The sequence below is a fragment of the Canis lupus genome, chromosome 33, assembly GCF_011100685.1.
Source record: "Canis lupus familiaris isolate Mischka breed German Shepherd chromosome 33, alternate assembly UU_Cfam_GSD_1.0, whole genome shotgun sequence".
Taxonomy (NCBI): domain Eukaryota; kingdom Metazoa; phylum Chordata; class Mammalia; order Carnivora; family Canidae; genus Canis; species Canis lupus.
The window spans coordinates 5014722-5039249 of NC_049254.1; the positions used below are offsets into that span (position 1 = coordinate 5014722).

General features: G+C 38.4%; 1 protein-coding gene across 17 annotated transcripts in view; it reads left to right on the top strand.

Moving 5' to 3' along the window:
* Nucleotides 1-24528, top strand: part of EPHA6 (EPH receptor A6) — an 872069-nt gene that overhangs the window by 779225 nt on the left and 68316 nt on the right. Inside the window, exon 17 of one of the 17 annotated variants that reach the window (XM_038582527.1) lies at nt 15554-15762. The exons of the other annotated variants lie outside the window; for them this stretch is intronic. Coding sequence (XP_038438455.1) covers nt 15554-15649 — 96 coding nt within the window. The 3' untranslated portion in view covers nt 15650-15762. Of the gene's footprint in view, nt 1-15553; nt 15763-24528 lie in introns of those variants that run through there. 17 annotated transcript variants of the gene reach the window in all.

Consider the following 24528-nt stretch of genomic DNA (forward strand, 5'->3'; position numbering starts at 1 on the left):
GATAGAAAAACTTCCATATTAATAGAGTATGTAAATAGAAAAATGACAAAGTGAATGTTTAACTATCACGTCCATCATACAAACTGAACAGACTAAGCAGGCTGTAAGTATACAGTTAGTTTGAAGGTGCAGTTATCATGATTTATTCATTTAACACATATTTATTAATATTATTAGACAAGTTGGATAATGGAGCTAAAAGTGCTTAGAATCTGGGGAGAAAACAGATATTAAAATTCACGTTATTGAATGTATACCTAAAATCTGAGATTTATACAGCACACGTGTACTGAGTGCCTACTGTGTGCCAGATACTGTTCTGGGCATTAGAGATACTCCAATAAACAAGCTTTTCTCATGGAGTTTACAATCTTGAGCATGGTGAGAATGAAAATAATAAAGTAGTTTTTTAAAAAGGGAATCTCATCTCAGTGACAGGTACCTGATACATAATTTTTTAATTATTTTTAAAATAATTCTTTAAAAATAAAAGTAACTAACTTGGAAGGCATGTTCAGAAAATGCCTCTTTAATGAGGTGGTATTTGAAATGAGACCTGAAAATTATAAGGATATCAGCCAAGGGAAGATCTGAAGCCAGATGTTCTAGAAAACAAATATAGATCCTAAAATGAGGACAAACTTAGCATATGTTAGGACTAGGAATAAGGCCAGGATGGTTGACATTGAAAGAGAAGTAGGAAATGAGGACAGATCTGATAGAAACTCAAAGGTCATGGACAAAAGTAGATATTGTATTCAAATTGCAAAGGGAACCCACTGGCATGATTTTAAGCAGGTGATGACATAACAGAATTTGTGTTTTTAAGAGCTCACTCTGGCTATATGTTGAGAATGAATTAATTGTAGAGGGTCAAGGAGAGAGAGAGAGCAAAGAGACTTGTTTACCATACCATAGACAGGAAATGATGGTAGTTTGATATATACTAGCAATAGGAAAAGTGAAGAGTGGTGGGGAGACTTGGGAGATCTTGTGTCAATAGCTTTGCCTAGATATGTGTGTGTGTGTGTGTGTGTGTGTGTGTGTGTGTGTGTTAAACAGATATTAAGGCCCAAAGAAATTAAGTGGTATCAAGTCATAGGGCCCTTATATTGGAAACGATGTCAATTAACCATCACAGTAATGACAGTGTTAAGGGAAGATGTTTGTCCTACAGTTGAACCTTCCTCCTCTTCCTCTTCCAATACTTCCCATTACAAATTCTCTTCTATTATTTGCAAACTCCCCTCTATCTCTTACCTCTGAGACCCATGCAGAAGGCGGTGGATAGTAGTAGTTGGAGGTCTTTGAATATTGAGAAATAAAGAGATTGATGTTTTAGTCTTTGGTGATCCATCTTTTGCTTATCGAACTTTTTATTTTTTGTTTTTTTATGTTTTTAATATTTTATTTATTTATTCATGAGAGACACAGAGAGAGAGAGAGAGGCAGAGACACAGGCAGAGGAAGAAGCAGGCTCCCCGCAGGGAGCCTGACGTGGGACTCAATCCCAGGACCTCCGCGTCATGCCCTGGGTAGAAGGCAGGTGCTAAACCGCTGAGCCACTCAGGCGTCCCAGTTTATTGAACTTTTTAAATTATTCTGAATATTTTACTTTTAGATAAAAGAAAATATATGTTATACAAATAGAGAAATAGCTCCTGACAGAGTATCAAGAGATCTCTCTGACCCTTATATTTAAAGTTTTTCCTCAGTATTAGTCAGTGACTAGACAACATGTTTGTGTAGTTGTTTGAATACACTTCTCAGATCAAAAAGATGACTGAAGGTCCTTTCACTGGGCTACATTTATCTTTAAATGAAAGATTAAGGAAATGAAAAGTACAATTACTGATTTTTAAAATGGAATTCTGGGCAATATTCCAAGAAACTTCAGATTCTGCCTCAGAATTTCAAATTCAGTACCCATCCCTCATTGTCACTCCAGGGCCTACCATCAAGACCCACAGTCATCAACTTTTCCAAACCTATAAACAATCATTAAGAGATCAAAAGCTAGGGACGCTTGGGTGGCTCAGCAGTTTAGTGCCTGCCTTCAGCCCAGGGCATGATCCTGGGGTCCTGGGCTTGAGTCCCACATTGGGATCCCTGCGTGGAGCCTGCTCTCTCTCTGTCTCATGAATAAATAAATAAAATCTTTAAGAAAAAGAGAGAGAGATCAAAACTAGAGAAAGCACTACAGAACCTTAGAGTCTGCTTTGTAAAGACGTAAAATTGAATTTCAGGCTTTACAAAAAGATTCAGACTTTACAAAAAGATATTAGTACCCTTGTTAAGAAATAAATACTTTTTCTCCCATTTATTCATTTTCTCCCCTGGCTATCCCATGCTTGGTTCATGCTGGCTTACTTACGAATCAGGTATCCATAGGATAAACATATGCAGCCATGGCTCATTACAAGGAAAGCAAACAAGGGACACTGAAAAGGTGGCTGCAAAGAGTTTTCCCCAAACTCTCCCTTGGGCTTCCCTCTGCAAAGAATGCAAAGATGCTCTGAGTGCATCCACGATCAATCAATATTTTCATATATTCAGATCATGACTTGTTCAAATTAACATAAACACAGAAAGTTTCACTGTACCTAGTTTTGCCTCTTTAAACTTGCAATAAGAACAGGGTGTTATTATATGAAGCATGCACATTATTTCAGTTGTTTAACCATGCTCTTAATCAGTGTATAATATGTGTCACAAATAGGCAGCTGCTAGATGAATTATACATAAAGATAATGTTTTCTAGATTACTCTTGCCTGTATATGTTGCATAATTTAGGTCCCAACACATTCTGGTCCTTAATTCTCTTCTTTTTATGGAAACCGAATCATTACCTTATTCTTTTTAGTGGTTCAAAAGTTTATTTCTCATATATGCTATGCAAGTAAAATCTCTTTAAGGGAAGGCAACATTTTTTTTTAAGATTTTATTTATTTATTTGAGAGAAGGTGAAAGAGAGATCACAAGCAGGGGGGAAGGGCAGAGGGAGAAGCAGACTCCTCGCTGAGCAGGGAGCCTGATGTGGGACTCCATCACAGGACCCTGGGATCATGGCCTGAGCCAAAGACAGATGCTTAGCTGAATCACCCAGGTGCCCCAGGAAGGCAACATTTCTAATATGTTTATACCATTTATTTTTTTTTATAAAAGCTGAGATTTCTTCTTTTTCTTTAGCAGAGTTTTTTGACTGTAGTTCTTAAGTCGCAAATACATTTACTTTTAAAGATAATTGCTAGTTAAAGAAAAACACAGATTCTATAGAACGACGTTGTACTCTAATACAAGGTAGTAACTAACCAGGTCAAGGGTAAGCTGTGTACCCTCATCTTCATGCCACCCTCCATGGAGTTTCGTAATCAAGGCATTTCAGTACCAGAATATGTATATGGAATCATTAAGCGTGGAGAAAACACTAGAGACATAATACAGATAGAAAACCAGTGGATTATGAACTCAGAGCTGTAACTTTGATCTCAGTTTGACCACTAACTCATTGAATAAATATGGATCATTAATTTAAAATCCTTGTGCCTCGGGAAACCTGGGTGGCTCAGTGGTTGAGCTCTGCCTTCGGCTCAGGGAGTGATCCCGGAGTCCCAGGATCGAGTCCCACATTGGGCTCCCCCCATGGAGCCGGCTTCTCCCTCTGCCTGTGTCTCTGCCTCTCTCTCTGTATCTCTCATGAATAAATAAAAAAAAATCGAAGGGAGGGGAGGGGAGGGGGGAGGGAGATCCTTGTGCCTCAACTTCCACATCTTGAATAGAATCAAAAAAGCCATCCACTCTCCACTTTACAGAAATGTAACAACTAACAAGATAATTAATAAGCTAAAATGGGGCTCCTGGGTGTCTCAGTCAGTTAGGCATCTGCTTTGAGTTCAGGTCATGGTCTGGAGATCCTGGGGTCAGGCTCCCTCCTCAGCTGGGAGGGTCTGCTTCTCCCATTCCCCCTGTACCTCCCCACCCACCCCACTCATGCTCTCTCTCTCTCTCAAATAGATAAGTAAAATCTGAATAATAAATAAATTAATTAAAAGTAAGAAATAAAGTACGGAGCATAGCCTCTTTGGGGGATTAACTACATACAAATCACAAGACACTTATTTAAAATGCAGATTCCCAGTTTCCAGTTTCGGAGATTCATTTTCATTCTGTAGGTCTGGGGGAGGAGTAGCAAGGTGTGATTTGCAAATCTAGAGTTTTAATAAACACCCAGGTAATTGCGAAACCAGTAATTTAAAAGCTCCATCTTGATTAAGTGCTGTAATACAATCTAGACACATGTTCAGTTATTTTTTCTTCCATCCTTACTGAAGTCTCAGGCAGGTACAAGATTTGTCCATACATTTAGGGAGGGGAGGCGAGGCTTAGTGGGGGGAAGAGCTGTGGGTGATGGGAAGTTAAAGTTGTGGTCACACTAACAAGAGAACATACCATAGGACAAAAATCAACAGCTCCTCTGACATTATTCTTTGCCTAGGTATTCCATGCAGCACAAGTATTTTGTCTATAGTTTCTCATATAAGATAGTTTCCAGTGTAAAACATGCCCAATAATGAAAAGTGGAATTGTTATCTCCAGGGTTAATTTTTCTTTCTGACGTGATGTTGGTTTGATGGATGTTGGTTTGATGGATTTGGGGTTCTCCATTTTGCTACCCTGTTGCAGTTTCTTCTCTTTAAGATATCTCTGAGGCTCATTCCTCTTCAGTATTGACTGTGGAAATGTATGCCCCTTCTGGGAAGTTACTGAAGACCTGTAACATTTTGTGAATATACTTTAAACTGTGACATATAATAACTTGTGGCCAAAACAGGAAGAATTTTTTTCAGATAGCGGAGTCACTTTGGTTGTGCCAGGTGCTGAATTTTATCTCAGGCTTAAAACAATTGTGCATTTTTCAAACTATGCCACTGATTGTTTAGAATGCCTAGAGTTGATGGGGTTTGAGTGTACTTGGCAATGGTTAGGTGTTACTTGAACTCCAGTGTACCTTCTGGGAAATAGAAGAAATTGCTGGAATGCAGTTTCTAGATTTTGACCTAGAATGTTTCTTCTGGTTCTGAAGTGAAATTCACTCTCTACACTCAACATTAGAAACTACACTATTCTTAGGATGACTTTATAAAAACTACACATGCTAAGAAACATGAAAGACATAAAAGCATAATAAAACAAAACCTTCATGATGTCCTTATGAACGATGCGACCACAGAGGAATGATGCGTTTGTATCAACATGCCCCCTTGTGGTGATGAGTGGGACACAGACCATTTGAAAAGCAGTTTTCTGTTTCTTGGTTTATTATTGTCTGAGAGAAGATGGGCATTTTCATGAGCTCTGATATGGAATGGTTACTTACATGTTCTCTATTAAACTTTTATAACTCTGGACCATTTACTTATAAGAACAGAGGAAGGATCAGAGAACACTGATTGAATCCTAATATTCAACTGAGAACTTGTCAGATTTAGGTTGAGACAAAAATGGAGACTTTAAAATGATTTATCATTGTTCTCCTCTATAAAAACCTAAGGTGTAAGTGAGAACATACAGTGAAAAAAAATCAAGTGTGAAATCAGAGAAAGGAGTTGTCAAAGTAAACAAAAGCAATGCATGTTTAAAATAAATCAGGTGGGGCAGCCCAGGTGGCTCAGCAGTTTAGCGCCTGCCTTCGGCCCAGGGCGTGATCCTGGAGCCCTGGGATCCAGTCCCACATTGTGCTCCCTGCATGGAGCCTGCTTCTCCCTCTGCCTGTGTCTCTGCCTCCCTTTTCTCTGTATCTTCCATGAATAAATAAATAAAATCTTAAAAAAAAATCAGGTGGAGGACAGAAAGGAGTAGAGAAAAGCTTAATGAAAAAGAAACGAAGACATGCAGGCTTTTCATTAACGTTTGTAAATGCCAATGCTAAGTTTTCTTGCATAGGCATGAAATCCGTAATTTTGAGAATATTTAAGAGGCCACGAAGAGGCTATTTAATTAAGGGCAAGAGGGCAATGCAGGATGATTTTAGGAGATTTAAAGCGATGAGAGATTCTACAGATTTGGGCTCAGTAGCTTATATCTAATTGATACATATAAGAGAAAAATGCAGATAAAAACCCAACATGTTGATCAAACTCTTATTATGAAGAGAGGAAACAGTCAAGGGTTAAACTTGAAAAGAATAATAAAATATAAAATAGTCCAGTGTATTTTCTATTGTATCAGGAATTACCAGAAATAATAATAGGAGTTGCGGACACTACTTCGAAAAAATAGTACTAATTTTATGAATATCTTTTTCCAAATCTATTTTGAATATGATGGTAGTAATACATAAATTCATTGTTAATAAAACAGTTGTAAATTATTTTCCTGCATTACTTCAGCTTATACTTTAGGTTATATAACCCAAGAATTTAGACAGCATTTATTCAAGTGAGAATTTCCCCATCCTACCAACACTACTACAGTTTATTCACGTGCTAGAAATACCCCCCAAAATATAAGGCATTTTAACATCTAGTAGGCTCATAAGTGAATGTGTTTGTAAACATTTATTTTTCTTATCCCTTATCCTGAAATGAGAGAATATAAGGAAGTCTCAAAATCAAAGGCAGCCCATTTTCTATAATATTTTGAATTACGTTTTGGGCTATTTATATACGTGTGTGTGTGTGTGTTTCACACACTCTTGAAAATTTGTAAAATATTGACTAAAAGAGGATTATAACAACAATCTTAAGATATAGTACCATTTATTATACTCCTTTTCGTATTTTGCACTGTTCTCTGGATTTTTAAAAAATATCACTATAGGGCAGCCCCGGTGGCTCAGCAGTTTAGCACCACCTTCGGCCCAGGGAGTGATCCTGGAGGCCCGGGATTGAGTCCCATGTCAGGTGCTCTGCATGGAGCCTGCTTCTCCCTCTGCCTGTGTCTCTGCCTCTCTCTCTCTGTGTGTCTCTCATGAATAAATAAATAAAATCTTTTTAAAAATCACTATATATTCTTTTTTTTTAACTAGTTTTCTAACTTTGAATTTTTAATGTTAATCTAGGTCACATTTCCCATACAGTCTCTAATAAAAGTTTGTAAAGACTCCTCATGTCCCTCTTGTTCTCCAAATTGTAGCCATCCTTCCGTTCACGTTGGCAGGAAATGCACCACAAGTGAATCTGAACCTTGGAATTTGAAGGGTGCTGGCACTAGACTATGAAGCCCCTTGTCCCTCACTGTACATGCCTTGAATTCAGTTTGCCTAGAACGATGTAAGACAGAAGAGAGGATAAGCCAAATAGGCCACAATTTACAAGAGGCAGACAAATAGGACTGAGAAAAACAAAAATGTGAACTACGAGTGTGGTATGGTGTGACATAAATGTACGCCATCAAAACAGGATTGCCTATTTTGCCTGCACTGTCCTCGAATCTCATTTGTCACAGCTGGAGAGGGTTGCCAGTGAAGATATCCACAGTTGCCAGCATCTGGAGAGTATTCTTCAATTCTGGATTCGTTGGGATGACAAAAGGAAGATAGACTATCCTGGGTCCAGGTTTTGAAAATAAAACAATACATTTAGTTGTATATTAAATGAACCATAGATCTACTCAGCATCTAAGAAAAATGATGTCCTAATATTAAATCCCATGTCTTTCTTAGTAAAAGTACATGTGAAACAGTAGTTCCATTTTGGTCTCATCTGAATCTTTCCAGTTTTCAATGACTCCTTCTTGTATCTTGTTTCTATCAATATATTTGCTCAGAGTTTACTTTAGATACAGGCTGTTTCACTGCATTTCTAAGATGAGTTACTTCTGATAATAAAGGGGAAACAGTAGCTTCCTGCTGTCTTTATAAATCCAGAAATAACACCTCTTTGTGTGGTGCCATAGCACTGTCAGTCTCTTTCTAGTCCTCATACCTACGCACTGCATTTTTCATATAAATGGAAAATATTGATAAAGAGGGTTTTTTTATGTGTACCATTATCAGGAAAAGCTCAGAAGGGAAAGAACTGTCATTAAGACTGGGCACCCTAAAGTTGGCACACTCACCTGGGGGTGCCTCAAGCCCCTACATTCATTTTAAGAAAAATACTAATAGGGACACCTGGTGGCTCAGTGGTTGACCGTCTGCCTTTGGCTCAGGGCATGATCCTAGATTCCTGGGATGGAGTTCCACAACAGGCTCCTTTCATGGAGCCTGCTTCTCCCTCTGCCTGTCTCTGGGTCTGTCATGAATAAATAAATAAAATCTTAAAAAAAAAGAAAGAAAAAAAGAAAAAGAAAGAAAGAGAGAGAGAGAAAGAAAGAGAAAAGAAAAAGAAAAAGAAAAAGGAAAAAGAAAAAAGAAAGATACTAACAGTGCAAGTGCTCTTCCACTGGCTTCAAACACTCAAGAAACTTTATAGAACACTGGAGTTTATGAAGGATGGGGCACTATTCCTGAGACAGTTTATAGTTCATAAAACTCCAGTATTCAAGCAGCAAATTCTACAGTTTTTAAGTAGTATAATCAGGTTTGCAGACATCCGTCTAAAATACCTATTTAGGAACTTTCTCAACCTGAAACTTGGACCACTATCACAAAACACCATAGAGACTGAGTAGCTTAAGTGGCGGGGGTTTATTTCTCACAGTTCTAGAAGGCTGGAATTTCAACACCCGGGGCCAGCCTATTCATTTCCTCAGTGAGTGCTGTTTTCCTGGCTTGCAGACAGTTGCTGCCTCAGTGTGTCCTCAGTGATGGAAAGAGAGAGAGCTCAGGCCTCTCTTCTTAGGGGGACACTAATCCCATCATGGGAACACTGGTGTCTACCCTTATGACCTCATCTAAACCTCATTACCTCTGAAAGGCCCCACCTCTGAATACATCAAATTGGGGGTGAATACTTCAATTTCTGGAGGGACACAGTCAATTCATCATACCACCTCCTTAAGAGCTGAAAACTGGGAGAAGTGGAAAATTCTCCCTTGGAAGGTGATCAGTTTGTGTCTTCTGTGGTGGCAATTGTATATTAGTTGGTTATTTTTAAGTCAAGCCAGTAAAAGGGAAATTCTGATACTTGAGTAAAAGAATCCCAGAATTAAGTGGTAAAGATGTTTGCTCTTATTTCAGGGATTCTCCTCAAGCATTACTACCCCTTCACATCTTTCAAAATGTCTCAAATATGCACAAGTTGTAGGGTTTCACAGTTGGATTTCCTCTCATGGATGTCTTCATAATCTTTGTGTACACAGCACATGAGCTGCGTGGACAAAATATATACTGTTCTGATACTGCTTCTCAGCAAATTTGTGAAAAGTACTTTGCTCTTTGGGTGGAAAATTATGCTTCTCCCCTTCATATATGTCGAGATGTCAAAAGCATTGTTTATGTATGATTTAGGATGTCATCCTATCCCACATGGGCCTTGCATTTAGGTCTTGAGCTCGAATAGAAGATAGAACTATCTTTTCAGTATGTCAGAATCTAAGATTGGGGGCAGGGGTGGGGAACTATCAGTATTTCAAAATCTAAGATTGGGGGCAGGGGTGGGGGGTTAGATGAGAAAGGAGGAACACATATCAAGCCTCCTTGCTTTGGGCAATCAGCCTACCCCTTTTACAGATATCTCCTGATCCCCCCCTAAAAAAATAAAATAACTTTAAAAGTAAATAATTTAAAAAGTGAGGAAAAAGACAATAAAGGTGAAACTTATCTTTCAAAGCATTAAACAAAAGAGACAACAATTAGGCAAGCTATAAATTGGGAAGTTAAAAAAGGGTTGGAAGCACCCTGAGAACAGAGCATTCTTCTTTGACGAGGCCCTGACATGAACCCTGTCCCCACTTGCAGTGAGGATCCCTTTCCTGCAGAACCCAGGCCAAAGACATCAAAGCAAGCTGCTCTCTGTGAGAAGGAGTTCTAACTCCTCTCCCAGTTCGCTTCATCACTGACAATCCAGAATAAACAGTCTCCCTCCCTTCACCTGATTCCTCATACAGAAGAACTGTAGGAGAGATTTATATCATTTCTTAAATTGAAAAATAAATCTTAAAAATCTTTAGAGAATGTTTGAAATGCCTATATTTTATGGTGTACTTTTAGCATCTTCTGTTAAAAACTAGCATGGGACACATGGCTACCTCAGTTGGTAGGGCACACTACTCTTGATCTTGGGTTTGTAAGTTTGAGCCACACATTGGGTGTAGAAATTACTTAAAATCTCACCAAAAAAAATGGAATAAAGATCTACTTATATTAAATGGCCACCAACAAGAAAATAAAGTGTGATATATCCACGTGATGGAAAGCCATGTACCTGATGCTGGCCGCATGCTTCTCCTGTTTCTCATCTCCCTTTACCATCTTTATATACACAGGCTCCTGGGATGCATTTACTCCACCAATCAGCACCTGGGGCTTGGTCAGAAAGGCTGCTCTAGAGACGCTGCTGGCACCCACTGTGCTTGCAGGTGAAAAGAGTTGGGAAGCAATTTGGAATTAACATCCTGTCAGGCACATCCTTGGACTAATAACTGGCAGGGGCAACATTACTAGTATAAAGACTTCAGTCTTCTTGCCTCTGATCTGGATGATTTAGAGAGCGAATATGAAAAAGTGCATGTAAACAATAAACACCCAAGTTGGAGGTAGGAGTCAGGGGCAGAAATGGGAACTGGCAGAGGAACCCCCAGGACTTAAACTATATTAGAAATGCTATATTTTTAAAGCCAACCAGCATCTATAGAGATGGTCACTTTACAAATTTGTATGTGGATTTTATGGGTCTAAAATATTTTTATAATAAATTTTTAAGAATTTTTGGAAATATTCACAAGGTAGCAACTCTATGCTTTCCAGTAGAATTCAGAAATGTATAAACATATTTAAAATGTAAAAAAAAAAAAAATGTCTTCACATTTGTCCTTCAAAGATAGTACACTTAAACCAAATCCAGAGCTAAAAGAGTAGGAATCTTTAAAGCAAAATTCTATAGCCACCTTGTCTTCCACTACTCCCACTGACCCCACTTTTCCTGTGCTAGATGCAGCTCATCAATACATATCTTTCCTACATTGTTTTCCCTCACTTGTCTTCCCAGCTTTGACCTCATGGTCAGCCATTTCAAGACATCGGTGCCTCTCCCCTTCAACTTCAATCTTGTCGGAATTCGGGTATAACATACCTGTATAACATACATTTTCCTTTTACCTATTTCTCTTTTTTAAAGATTTTATTTATTCATGAGACACACAGAGAGAGGCAGAGACACAGGCAGAGGGAGAAGCAGAATCCTTGCAAGGAGCCCAGTGTGGGACTGGATCCCAGGACCGTGGGCTCACATCCTGAACCGAAGGCAGATGCTCAACCACTGAGCCATCCAGGCATCTTGCCTTTTACCTATTTCTATTTCCAGGCTCCTGATGTTGCTTTTTAAGTGACAAAATTTTACCAGTGGGATTCTCTACTTTAACAGTAGAACAACTGATGGTAGGCACTTTGAGGATAGAGACTTTGTTTTCAGTGTTGTTTCTACCCCTGTATTAATTAGCTAGGGCTGCCATAATAAAGTATTGCAAACTAGGTGGCTATTCTCTGAGGAATACATGTACCTCAATACATGATTATCAACAATAGCCAAACTATGGGAGGAGCCCAAATGCCCATGGACTCTAATGAGTGGATAAAGAAGATGTGATATATATTTACAATGGAATGCTACTCAGCCATCAGAACTGACGAAATCTTGCCATTTGCCATGATATGGATGGAGCTAGTGTGTATCAAGCTAAGAGAAATAAGTCAGTCATAGACAAATACCATATGATTTTGTTCATATGTAGAATATAAGAACATCAGATGAACATTCAGGAGGGGAGAAAAGAGAGAGAGGGAAACAAATCATGAGAGACTCTTAACTATAGAGAATAAACTGAGGTTTGATGGAGGGAGGTCAGTGGGAGATGGGATAAATGGATGATGGGTATTAAGGAAGACTTATTATGATGAGCTCTAGGTGTTATATGTAAATGATGAACCACTGAACTCTACTCCTGAACCAATATTGAACTGTAGATTAACTAGAATTTAAATTTTTTTTTAAAAAAGAATTTGTTCTCTCACAGTTCTGGAAACTAAAAGTCTGAGACCAAGGTCTCAGACTTTTAGCTTCTGAGGGCTGAGAGAAAAAATGTGTTTCATGCCTATCTCCTAGCTTCTTTGGTTTACTGTCAATATTTGATGTTACCATGGCTTGTAGAAGCATTATCGCTCTGTCTGCCTTCATGCTCAGAAAGCATTCTCCTAGTGTGACTCTCTGTCCAAATCTCCTCTTTTTATATGGGTACCAGCCATATTGAATCAGGAACCCACACAATCCCATTATGGACCTCATCTTAATTATTTTTTTAAATATTTTATTTATTCATGAGAGACACAGAGAGAGGCAGAGACATAAGCAGAGGGAGAAGCAGGCTCCATGCAGAGAGCCCAATGTGGGACTCGATCCCTGAATTTGGATCATGCCCTGAGCCCAAGGCAGACGCTCAACTGCTGAGCCACCCAGGCGTTCCATCATCTTAATTATTTATGTATGCAACAGTCTTATTTCCAAATAAGTTTATATTCTGAAGTACTGAGTGTTAGAACTTTAACATAGAAATTTGGAGGCGGTACAATTCAACCCATAAAACCCCCTAGTCCTGAGATTTGAAGCAATGAAAGGTGGTCTTTCCTTGAACTGAGAACAGCCATCTGGAGAAGAGGCTTTAGTTTGTTACCCAAGAAATATTCCTTGATCTCCATTGAAAAGAATTGAAGACATTGTCATTTCTCTTTTGAAGTAAGTCCTTTACTTCAGTGTCCTGTTGTAATAAGCAAAATTCCAAGTTTGTCTTTTAAGTTATTACCTACCTCTTTCCATTAAACAGGAGAGCAGGGGATCCCTGGGTGGCTCAGTGGTTTAGCGCCTGCCTTCAGCCCAGGGCATGATTCTGGAGTCCCAGGATCAAGTCCCACGTCAGGCTCCCTGCATGGAGCCTGCTTCTCCCTCTGCCTGTGTCTCTGCCTCTCTCTCTCTCTCTCTCTCTTTCGTGAATAGGTGAATAAAATCTTTAAAAAATAAATAAATAAACAGGAGAGCACAATTTTCCACCCAGTGTAGCCTTGGAACACTACCATATTAGTTTCCCTAATGGCTTATTCTGACTTACAAATGTCGGGTTTACTTTGGCTTACTTACGAAGTTTGATTGCATGCATTCATAATTGAGTTTCCCTTTTGGTTTATTAATCAGAAACATCATATAATATCTCAAAGTAATAATTAGCTGGCAAGTTGTGGCAAACATATACAAAGTTATTTATAGGTGTCTCCCACTTTCTCTCTGCATGTTAACATTGTTTAACATTGTCTAATAAATCACATAACTGTAAAAGGGAGAGAATACCCAGACTAAATTTCCTGCTTTTATTGAAAGTGTGCCGTTTAGAGTAACATCCTTAAACATTCATATCTATAGCATTATTAATCTGCTCCATAATTTGACTCTTTAATATGTTGAAATGATCTCATAGGTATGGTTACCATTCAACATGAGATGGTTATTGGGTTACATGTTCTGAATTTATTTTATGCAATATCACCTCTGAAAAGATGTTGCTATAGATATTTAGATATAGACATAACATTTCCCTTTTCCTATTTACAGTTTCACTTACACTGTAGAAAACTAAATTATCATGTCACATGTTTGAACATTTTCATATCTGAGTGCCTACAGATAAATAAATGTGAATGGTATTAACTGATATAACTTCTTCTCTAGACAGATACACTGGAAGTATCTGATTACTTTAAAATATTAAGCAGGGAAAATTGGAGAACATACAACTAGAACTTTCCTGATTAGCTTTAACTCTTTTTTTTTTCTTTAAACCAGCCATTACTTGGGGGGAGAGGAAAGGTTGATACACTCAGAATAAGAAAAAGGGAAAAAAAAATCTCTTTTAGAGGATAGCTGGGCAAGATCTAAAATAACGTGGAGGGGCACCTGGGTGGCTCAGCGGTTTAGTGCCTGCCTTCAGCCCAGGGCATGATCCTGGAGTCTCAGGATCAAGTCCCACATCAGGCTCCCTGCATGGAGCCTGCTTCTCCCTCTGCCTGTGTCTCTGCCTCTCTTTGTGTGTCTCTCATGAATAAATAAAAAAATTCTTAAAAAAAATAAAAAAATAATATGAAGATCTTGGCCCAATAGAGAGCACAGTGGACAAGTGTTTGAACTTAGGCAAATACTTGATAGGCAAAACTCTCCTTGCTTCTCACATTTGCTCTTCGTCATGGAGTGAATGACCCAGTAGAAGCCGTATGCCCTTGGATGCCATTTTGACCAAGCCTTCGTCGACCCTTTCATACTTTCTTGGGTCCAAAAGAGCAAGACAATAGAGAAAGCACGAAAACAAGGTTGCTTTATCAGTTCTCACTAGAGAAAGATCACCAAAAGAAGGTTCACCAAATTTCTCTCGCAATTAAGGTTTTACTTTTCCACGTTTGCGTGAGAACTGGTCTCTGCCAAGTGTGTCATGGCAACTAACTCATAAAGTCTTCTTAGTAGATAACTGTACCAACCTAAACATCGGAGGTGACTGAGAATGAGCAACCATCCTCACAAACTTGCTTCAAGTTAAAATTAGAGCAAGTAAGAACAAGTCTGCCTCATGTTTCAACATTTAACATACAAATATTTATTAACAAACTGGTACAAGGCATTCATACAATTTGTTCTTTAAGATCAATGAAGTTTCAACTCTCCATTCTTATAAGGGATCCCTAAACATCTTGCCTGGAAAACTAACAGTTAAAGAAGTCTAGACAATATCCCAAGACCAAGATTCTGTAGCCTTGTAGGCCCAGCAATCAGACTCAGATTCGCTGTCTGAACCATTTAGAGATTATTGGGAGATTAGAATTGATCCCTCAGGTCATAGGTGAGCTACAGGTCTGTCTGCATTTCTATACCCCAATTATCCAGAGGGAAGAAATGAATTACCAAATTATTTTAGCCAGTCTACATATCTTTAAGGCCACTAATTTAGCCACTTTTGACACCCATTGTGCTGGTTTAAAATCCACCAATTTAACCAATGAAATTTCCTTTCTGACATTCATTATACTATTTATTGAAGCTTGTGGTATTGCTCCAGTACAAATAGCTGCATCTGTTGTATGGGCCCCCTTTCTGGAGCCTTGGGCTTCCTTTTATGATGCTCCTGAGCCATGAGTGAGCTATGAGATGGCAAAGCTGCTTGTATCTGAGGTGTAACTTCCATGAACTGTAAGTAATTTGGAGTAAATTCAAGATATCATAGCATTTTAGCAAATCTCTAAGACACTGAGATCTTTTATAATACCATTATTTAATTATCTATCCTCCTCTTTTTTTTTTTTTTTCGTTTTCTTTATTGCCCATGCGCTTCTTTTTGCAAATATGCATTCTCTTTTGGCTTCTTCTCTTTCTTCAAGTATAGCTTCAGTATAGCTCTGATTTCTTATCTTGTGCCTTCCAGGAGATAACCTTTTTCCTGTCACTATCTACATCGATAATTTCTCTAAGAGAAGACTCTAGACTACCTGCTTCAGAATCATCGGGAGTAAATTGTTAAAAATAGAGATTCCTGAGGAATACCTCTGAGGTTCACCTAGAAATCTGCAACATTAACAGACACGGACACGGTCCTGCTTGTGATTCTTATACACACTGAAGTTTGGAAACACGCTCTATTTTGTGTTCCAGTCAAATAGTAAGATCTGTATTAAACATAACCTGTGTTCAGGTTGGCTTTATTTGGCATTTTTATTTGGCACATCTAGTTTCCAGCACATTGTAGAACCTTCATAAATATTCAATTACCAGAAAGCAAACTCTCAATTATTCAGGTGTGAATTAACTAGCTGATGGATTATCTCAGCTCTCCGCTTCTTCTGCCTTCTCCTTAATGCATTTTTGGCTATTTCTCTGGGGAGCAAATCACTCATATGTTGCAACTTGTTAGTAAGTTTGATGAAAAGCCCACTTCTAGGTATATTAAAATGTAGTTGGGGGATTTTCCATGCAATAAACATCCTACCTAAGAGCACCATCCCTTCTACAGATAATGAGGAGCTAGCTATAATATACACCAATCAAACAAGAGCAGAAAAGACTGACCTTACCCATTTCCTGGAAATAAAATGCTTCATAATTAGCTTTACAAATTACAGTACATATTGCTAAACATCCATATAAAACATAAATCCAGCGAGATTATTGGGTAATCAAACACAAGATAAAAAATGCTTCCCACAAGGGTCTGAATATGCCATTGACTGGTATCCTTAGCAAAAACTGGGAGGAAGCTAGATGAAAAAGGACAAAGGCAACCCTTTCTTCTTAGACCCACACAAATATAGTAGAGGACAGAATATTTGGTCATCTGTAGTACTTCTTACAAAAAGACTTAAGTACTTCACCACTTTTTCCATCTCTGAGGCCATTTTTCTTTCCATAGGGTTTTCTCAGGTCTCCTGAAATGTTATTGTAAAACCAAGGCTGACTTGTTGATTAAAGGCATATCAAGTTTTAGGACCTTTCTTACTTGATGGCAGTTTCTTATCTATCTGCAACTGTCTGGTCCTGCAGCACACAGAGCATGGATCACTCACTTCCAAGTAATTTATGGACAGCTCAATACAGGGATTCATCATGTCTTTATACAGGTAGAAAAAAAAAACTCTCTTTGATTTGAACAGTTTCTAATATCTTAGTGATTTTTTAGCGTGTGGCACACTCACTCCATTCTAGTATATTCCGTGTCCACAGAGATCCTTTTAAGTTATCAACATCACCACATGCACACTTCTGTTTCTTTCTTCAAAACAGGTTTTATGATGGCATGTCTAATTTTTTTCACTAGCCTACCGCTGTTCATCTTCTCTGGATTCATAGGCCTTTCACAATGAGGGTTTCACTCATAAGATCTGGGAGCTGTGGGGTGGTTAAAGAACCTCTAAGAACACCTAAGCTTAAGTTATCATAGAAGATCTTCTAGAAAGTCTACATTAGTTTCTTTCAGAATACTCGGTGGCCCATACATGGTGTCAACTCAGTTACTGGCCATTTACTGGCCACACATTTTAGTGGATCACCCAGAGTCTGTTTTTCCATCTGTAAAAATGTAAATGATACCACTTATGTGGCTCATTCTACACTTGGCCTGTCTGTATCACAAACGGCCTCTTCTGAGCAGAAAGCTGGCTGAGACCAGAAGACATGGGGTTTAACAAGTTTATAAATAGCCACTTTGTTCAATCACTGCCTGCTTCTCTCTCTTCATTCAATTATCCCAGGAGCTGGGGCAAGGTAGAGTTGAGGGAAAATGGGAATAATGACAGATGACAAAACATATGGACTTCTATGATAATGTTCATAAGGAAGAAGCAGGTGAGATCAATTCTTATCCAGTCAGTCTACTACTTGCTAAAACGCTGGCTTCTGTCTGTTGCTTGATTGCAGAGTAGCATGTGAGACCTATGTACTGGAAAGTATGGGTTTATGAATGAATATTCAATTGAATTATGCAAGTGGCCTTGTCCTTCATAGAAGTCAAGTATAATATACTCAATTCACACATTGCTTTATTATTCTTTAATATCAAGTCTCCTTGCTGTAGTGTTGGTATTGTTTGCATGGAAGGTAATACTTTAAAATACCTCTAACTTTGGATAGACTCAGTCCAAAATGATTTAATGCTTTTTTTTTTAAGTGCCCTATGGAAGCAGAAATATTTAAGAAATTGCTGCAGAAAAAAAAAAAGAAAGAAAGAAACTGCTGCAGGAGTCTTAGGGCAAAAGATGTAATCCTAGCATAGATTTTCAGTGTCCAAAAAGAAAACAAAAAACAAAACCACAAAACAAAACAAAAACAAAAACACGTAGGAATAGAAGCTGTGATTCAGATCTTTTTCTACCCAAATGGTTTAACCTTCTTCCCCTGCACACTGAGAAGTTGTTTAGATTCTAATTTCAGTTGGAATACCTCTGACTGCACAACTGTGGCTGCTCAGAACTTGATTTAGGATATACTATGAGCTATTGGATTATGCAGTCTATCACTGTTTCTGAAAGGATGAGCATTTTGTGCTTTTTAGGTGAAAAATGGAAAAGTTTCAAAGAATCTAGTTAAATCCCAATTAAATTTAGATCCAGAGTTGTATTGCTTGCTCCTTTCCTGACCAAAGGGACTAAATTATATAATAAGTCTTTTTCAATTCCAATTTCAAGTTCTGGTTCTTACCTATTAAATCACCCCAAGTGCTATTACAGGTCTACCAAATAATACTCTAACTTCCAACTCTGAAGAATGCTACTTTCTGTTGCCTTTAAAATGATAGCTCCAGAGCTTTTCCTCTCTGAACACTGTTTTTGCTATGACCAGTCCTTTTCCAAACTATTCTTATTTCTGCAAGTTTGAAAGTTTTGTTAGCTTTCAGGACCAGGGGTTTATTTATTGTAATTCTTTTTACATGTTATTGTTGGAGGATGGGAAGTAGTTTGGGGCAGTTTATATAGAAAAGAAGAATTTCACTATTAATAAAAACAACTGTGTGAGTCATATGGAGGTAAAATAGCCTATAGGCTTACTGCTGCATTCCCAGCCTACTGTTCTTTAGTTGTAAAAGAAAGACAGAAAGGAGAGAAGAAGAAAAAAAGGAAAGAGAAAAGAAAGAAAAAGAGATAAGGAACAAGGAAAAAGAAGGGATAGGAGGGAGGGTAGAAGGAAGGGCAAAATAATACCTTTGACTATGTCAAAATAACTCCTCCTTAAACTATGCTAAGACTGATTTTATTGTCACCATTTTGCATAAGTGACCACTCTCAGGATCATGTGAGAACAGAAACTTATTCCTTACTCTAAAATAGTAAACGATATATTTTTCCTTAAAATCAATTTTCTTAAATGGATTTTTCATACTGCAACCTCAGCTTTGATGCATTTGCATTCCAAAGTGAAAATGATATGGGTAGAAGGAAATGGAAACTTCACCTGGTAACACCTCCTCATGCCTCACAGAATTATAAAGAACCAAGTCTCTGTAGATCTCATACTTGTACACTCAGTCCTAAGGAAAGGCCCTAGGGAGACTGACTATTAACAGAGTCCAGTAGAGAATTCCCTTTAAATGAAGAGACCTCTTTAAAGATAAATTACACTCACACCACTTTCCCATTTCTAGTTTCTGTTTCTCTGAAGTCAGGATTGCATGTATTTGGTTTACAAAAAATCCTTTCTGAGCTATCATTTCAATAACTTCAGTGTGCAAAAGCTTAAGGGAAGAAGGGAAACACAGAAAGAAGGACACAGAGAAAAAAAGAGGAAGAAACAATTGATGTTACCCAGGACAGGGAGTGGCATTAATATTCCTGCAAATTCCAGGTATAGGACAGGAGAGGAGGGGAGATGAAACTGTTGCCTTGAGTGGATAATATACATAGCCACCTTTCACTGGTGGCAAACAAGATGAATTAGCAGTTATTGGAACATTACTTCTTCTGTGATTATCTAGCTGAGTTCTGAGATGTCTTGCCAGCAGCCTCACATGATCTGGTGCAAGATAGGTTAGTATCAGGTGGAGGCTCTTAGCCCTATTCTAGGTGATATGTAAGGACAGATTTATGACAATTTGAGGATCTCAAAAACAAGCTTTCCCAAGAAAAGGCCCTCCAGTTAGGGTGAACCTCGTTCCATGGGCATCTATAAACTGGGCCCATTGACCCATGTTTTTCAAAATCTGTTTGCTCAGGACTTGTATTTCTGAGTTCAAATGGAGTGAAAGGCTAATGCCTCATTGCAGCAGGCCAGAGCTGTCTTAATCAACTTTAGCCTGAAATATGTCTGACTGATGTAACAAAAACCTCCTCTTGCTTCCCTGCAACAATTTTTAATTATAGTTTCATCTACTATTAACAAGAATATATTTCACCTTTGACTTAAATAAGTAGTTGTAGTAGTAGAGTGTAAAAGATTTTCCAGAAATTTCTTTTTTAAAACATTCCAAAGGCAAATAAATAAATGAGACCACATCAAACTAAAAAGCACAGTGAAAGGAACTGTCAACAAAAATGCAAAGGCAACCTACAGAATGGGAGAAGATATTTGCAAATAATATAACTGATAAGTGGTTAATATCTGAAATCTATAAAGAAATTATACAACTCAACATCAAAAAATAATAATCTAATTAAAAAACATGCAGACGACTGGAATAGATGTTTCTCCACAGTAGACATACAGATGGCCAACAAATGTGAAAAGGTGCTCAACATCACTAATAGGAAGATGCAAATCAAAAAAACTACAATGAATTATTCCCTCATACCAGTCAGAGTGGCTAATATCAAAAAGACAAGAAATAACAAGTGTCGGCAAGTATGTGGAGTAAGGAGGAACCCTTGTGCACTGTTGATGTGAATGCAAAGTGGTACAGCCACTATGGAAAACAGTATGCAGGGTCCTCCAAAAATTAAAAATAGAACTACCATACAACCCAGCAATTCCACCTCTGGGTATTTTTTTTAATTTTTATTTATTTATGATAGTCACACACAGAGAGAGAGAGAGACACAGAGAGACACAGGCAGAGACACAGGCAGAGGGAGAAGCAGGCTCCATGCACCGGGAGCCCGACGAGGGATTCGATCCCGGGTCTCCAGGATCGCGCCCTGGGCCAAAGGCAGGCGCTAAACTGCTGCGCCACCCAGGGATCCCCACCTCTGGGTATTTATTCAAAGAAAACAAAAACACTAGTTTGAAAAGATATATGCACTCCCTTTGTTCATCGCTGCATTATTTACAAGTGTCAAGATACGGAAGCCACCAAAGTGTCCATCAATACATGAAACAATAAAGAGGATGTGGTATATTTGTACAATGGAATACCATTCAGCCACAACAAAGAATGAAATACTGCCACAAATGACAATATGGATGGACCTTGAGGGTATTGTGCTAAGTGACATAAGTCACAGAGAAAGATGAATGTGGCATGATCTCACTTCTGTGTGGAATTGAAAAAAAAAAAAAAAAGACAAAACAAAACAGAAACAGACTCACAGATACAGAGAACAGTCTGGTGGTTGCCAGAGGGGTAGGTGTAGGGAATTGGGTGCAACAGGGAGAAGGGGATTAAAAGTCACAAATTTCCAGTTATAAAATAACTGAGACACAGGAATGTAATGTACAACATAGAGGATATAATCAATAATATTGTAATGACTTTGCGTGGTGACCGATGGTGGCTAGATTTATCATGGTGATCATTTCACAACATGCATAAATGTCAAATTCCTGTATTGTACACCTGAAACTAGTATTGTATATCAAGTTCACTTCAATTATATATATATATATTCATATTCCAGGGGAAAAAGCATCATTTTCTAAGAAAGACCGATACTTGATGTGTATGCAGAAAAACATAAGGAAACCTACAAGCTAAGCACAACACTATACCAAGAAAAATAAAAACCTAGATGATTAGGTAGCGACTCATTGCCCAGGAAATAATGTCTGTGTGGATGGTAATGGAAGCATATTAACAATGCTGTGCTTCTTTCTAAGTACCAGGACCTGCATTCCAACCAAGTGCATATTGTCTCAATTCTGCTACTCACCTAAGGATTTTAATAAAGCTACATTGATCCACACCGGCTCTCTTACTAAGGCTTCATAACATGCTCATGTAAGAAATAGTTACAGCATATTTCCTATCAGCAATTCGGTGTTATCCATTTGAGCATGCGGTTTTTAAGAATATCTGGGGACTTCTTGCTCTAAGAAAGTCACTTTCCTTTTGTAGGCAGTAAGATAATTTATCTGATCGTTTTATTAATTAGTAGACCCATATTCTGCATCTTCAGCTGAAAGAGGATGAAAACAAATTTCCATTAGGACCACCTTCTGCTGGTTTCTGCAAGTGTTGTAGCCCTTGTGACCTAGAGGAATCAGGAAAATCAAATTACGGAGTTTGAATCAAGTCTTTGAAAAGTACAGTACAATGGCTTCTGCTTATTGCAACCACTTTAAGAAGCTAGGTTATTTGGGTCTAATAACTGACTATTCAATTAAAAGGAGACAAGGAAACCATTTGCTGAAGCAAGCCACTGTGTTTGTTGTTTAGCACTGTCATCTAAAGCACATCTCTGAAACCATGGCCTTGTAAGCCGGTGGGTCTCCTTCTTTTCCCATCTATTAGAAGACTACTGGCAGGCTAGGGCACAACCATTTCCTACTTACTCCATCAGTTCTCAGCCAGGAGGCAGGGGTGTGCATCAGAATTTGGGGGTGCAATTACATGAGCAATTAGAACTTTGCAGGATTCTAATATATCAAGACATACAGCCATATGGGGATTCATGCTCCCAACCAAGGCAAATCACATTTCTGGGGCCTCTGCTTGGCAGGAGACAAACTAAGCAATAGCAGTACATTGTTACTCATTTAATTCACAACAAGAACAGCAGAAAGCAATCAGAGACCTCCTTCAGTTCTAGTTTTATGGTTAAACAAAATCCGCAGGCCTTGGATGGAAAGTTTAGAGAGCAACCAAAATCCAACATTAAGTGACATCCCAAAGAATGTACATGGACTCTAGAGACCAAAACCTAACTTCAGCATAAGTTCAGAATTCCTTTTATGTCACATACGGTGATAACTTTATCTGAAACATTTGTTCTCTAGAATCTCTGAATATGTATTTATATATCTGTCAAAAACAAAAAGTAATTTATTCCATCAAATCTTTTTTTTTTTTTTATTGAACTTCAGGAATGTGTAGATACATAGAGAAATTGAACCTTACATCAGAAGTGCTCTATTGTTATGATGAATGTCAGCCTGTGGTCTTTCAACTGAAAAGGCAAAAGGGAGACTACCTTCTCCACGTTCTAAAAACATTTGACGGAGTTTAAAAGAAAAATGCAGGTGACTACAAGTGAGCCAATTCTAGGTGTATTCTTAGTATAGAGCCAACAGCATCGCTGCAGCACAGATGTGAGGGGGAAAAAATAGAGGTGTAAAGGAAAAGTTCCAGAGCTTTCTGGGAAAATTTTAAAAAGGAAGAGTGCAGAGAGGAGCCGTGACAGAGGGAAGAAAAAGTGCTTGATATATGGGAAGTGCATTCTGTGGCACTGGTGGGCATGATCAACAAGGTCGCAGAAAACTGTTTAAAAGTAATGCCAAGTATCTCACGCCTGATTAATGTACTATAATATGGCACATGCTAAATGAAAGAATCATTAACTGGAGTATAATTAGATGTTTAATTCAGTCCCTAGTCAATCACTTGCCCTTAAATACACCTAAGAGTAAATAACCTCAGCTATTTTGGTTTTTACCTTCATCTTGAGTGTGAATAGAGGGGAATCTGTGGCACGTACCACAGAGGTACCAGAACCCTGAATAGGCCAAAACATCTTTCTTTGATAAATGCTTCCCCAGAAACCCAAAAGAGGGTCTGTTTTTAAGTTATTTTAGTTGCCTGTTCTCTGTTGCCGATTCACCAAGGCGCGTTAACTTATTAAAGGCCCTCAGAAGGCTCAACATGAAGACACCTGTTTAAACCTTTGTGACAAGAACTTATTTGACTGTGGGCTCGTGTACTTGCCTTACTTATTACACCAGCAATTAATTTTCAGGGGCCTCTGTTGCGGGAAATCGGTGCTGCATGATCTACTGTTGTGAAATGGTTGGAGGAGTTACTTTGACTTCTTCAGAGTTACACTGGATTGCGAAGCTACCAAAGTACTCGCATCCTTGTATCTTTGACGTCTTGTAGAGTTTTGATAAAATAGCTCTGTCATTTTGACTTTTAGCCCCTCTTCCTCCGTCCCTGCTCAAGTCTGCCAAAACTCAAATATAAACCCAATGGTGGGAATGGACCAAGAAATTACAGCCACAGGCACAATATACGCAGACTCGCCTCCATTCTCTGATGGCTGAGAATTCATTTAGCACATCAGTCTCATAATGCTCACTTCCTTACCCTGTATTGTGCTTTCTCTGAGAGAGATCCCCATGTAGAAACAGACTTCTGGCAGGCTGGGCCCTCGAGTGTACCACGTGGGCACACTGAACCTGGCCCATGTTCACTGGGACCTCTATACGAGTGTGTACATGGCTGTCTCTCTGGTTAGACTCCCAGTTCCTTGAAGGAGACATCTAATAACATGAGTATTTTTATATATCTCCTGTTTGCCGCAGAGGTACTTGAGTGTGGCTGAGTGACAAGTGTGAAAGTGAAAAATGGTTGGGTTCCCCAACTTCTCAGCAATTTTAGTAATTTCGGATAAAGGCACTGAACCTAAAAATAAAGAGACCATGACTTTAATTACATTGTCATGGTTTGTTTACATTTCAGTGTCCAAATATTTGCACACTGAAGTGGGTTTTTTATATTGCACATTGAAGGGTTTAAATGAAAGGAGACATGAAATTAAAAGTACTTTA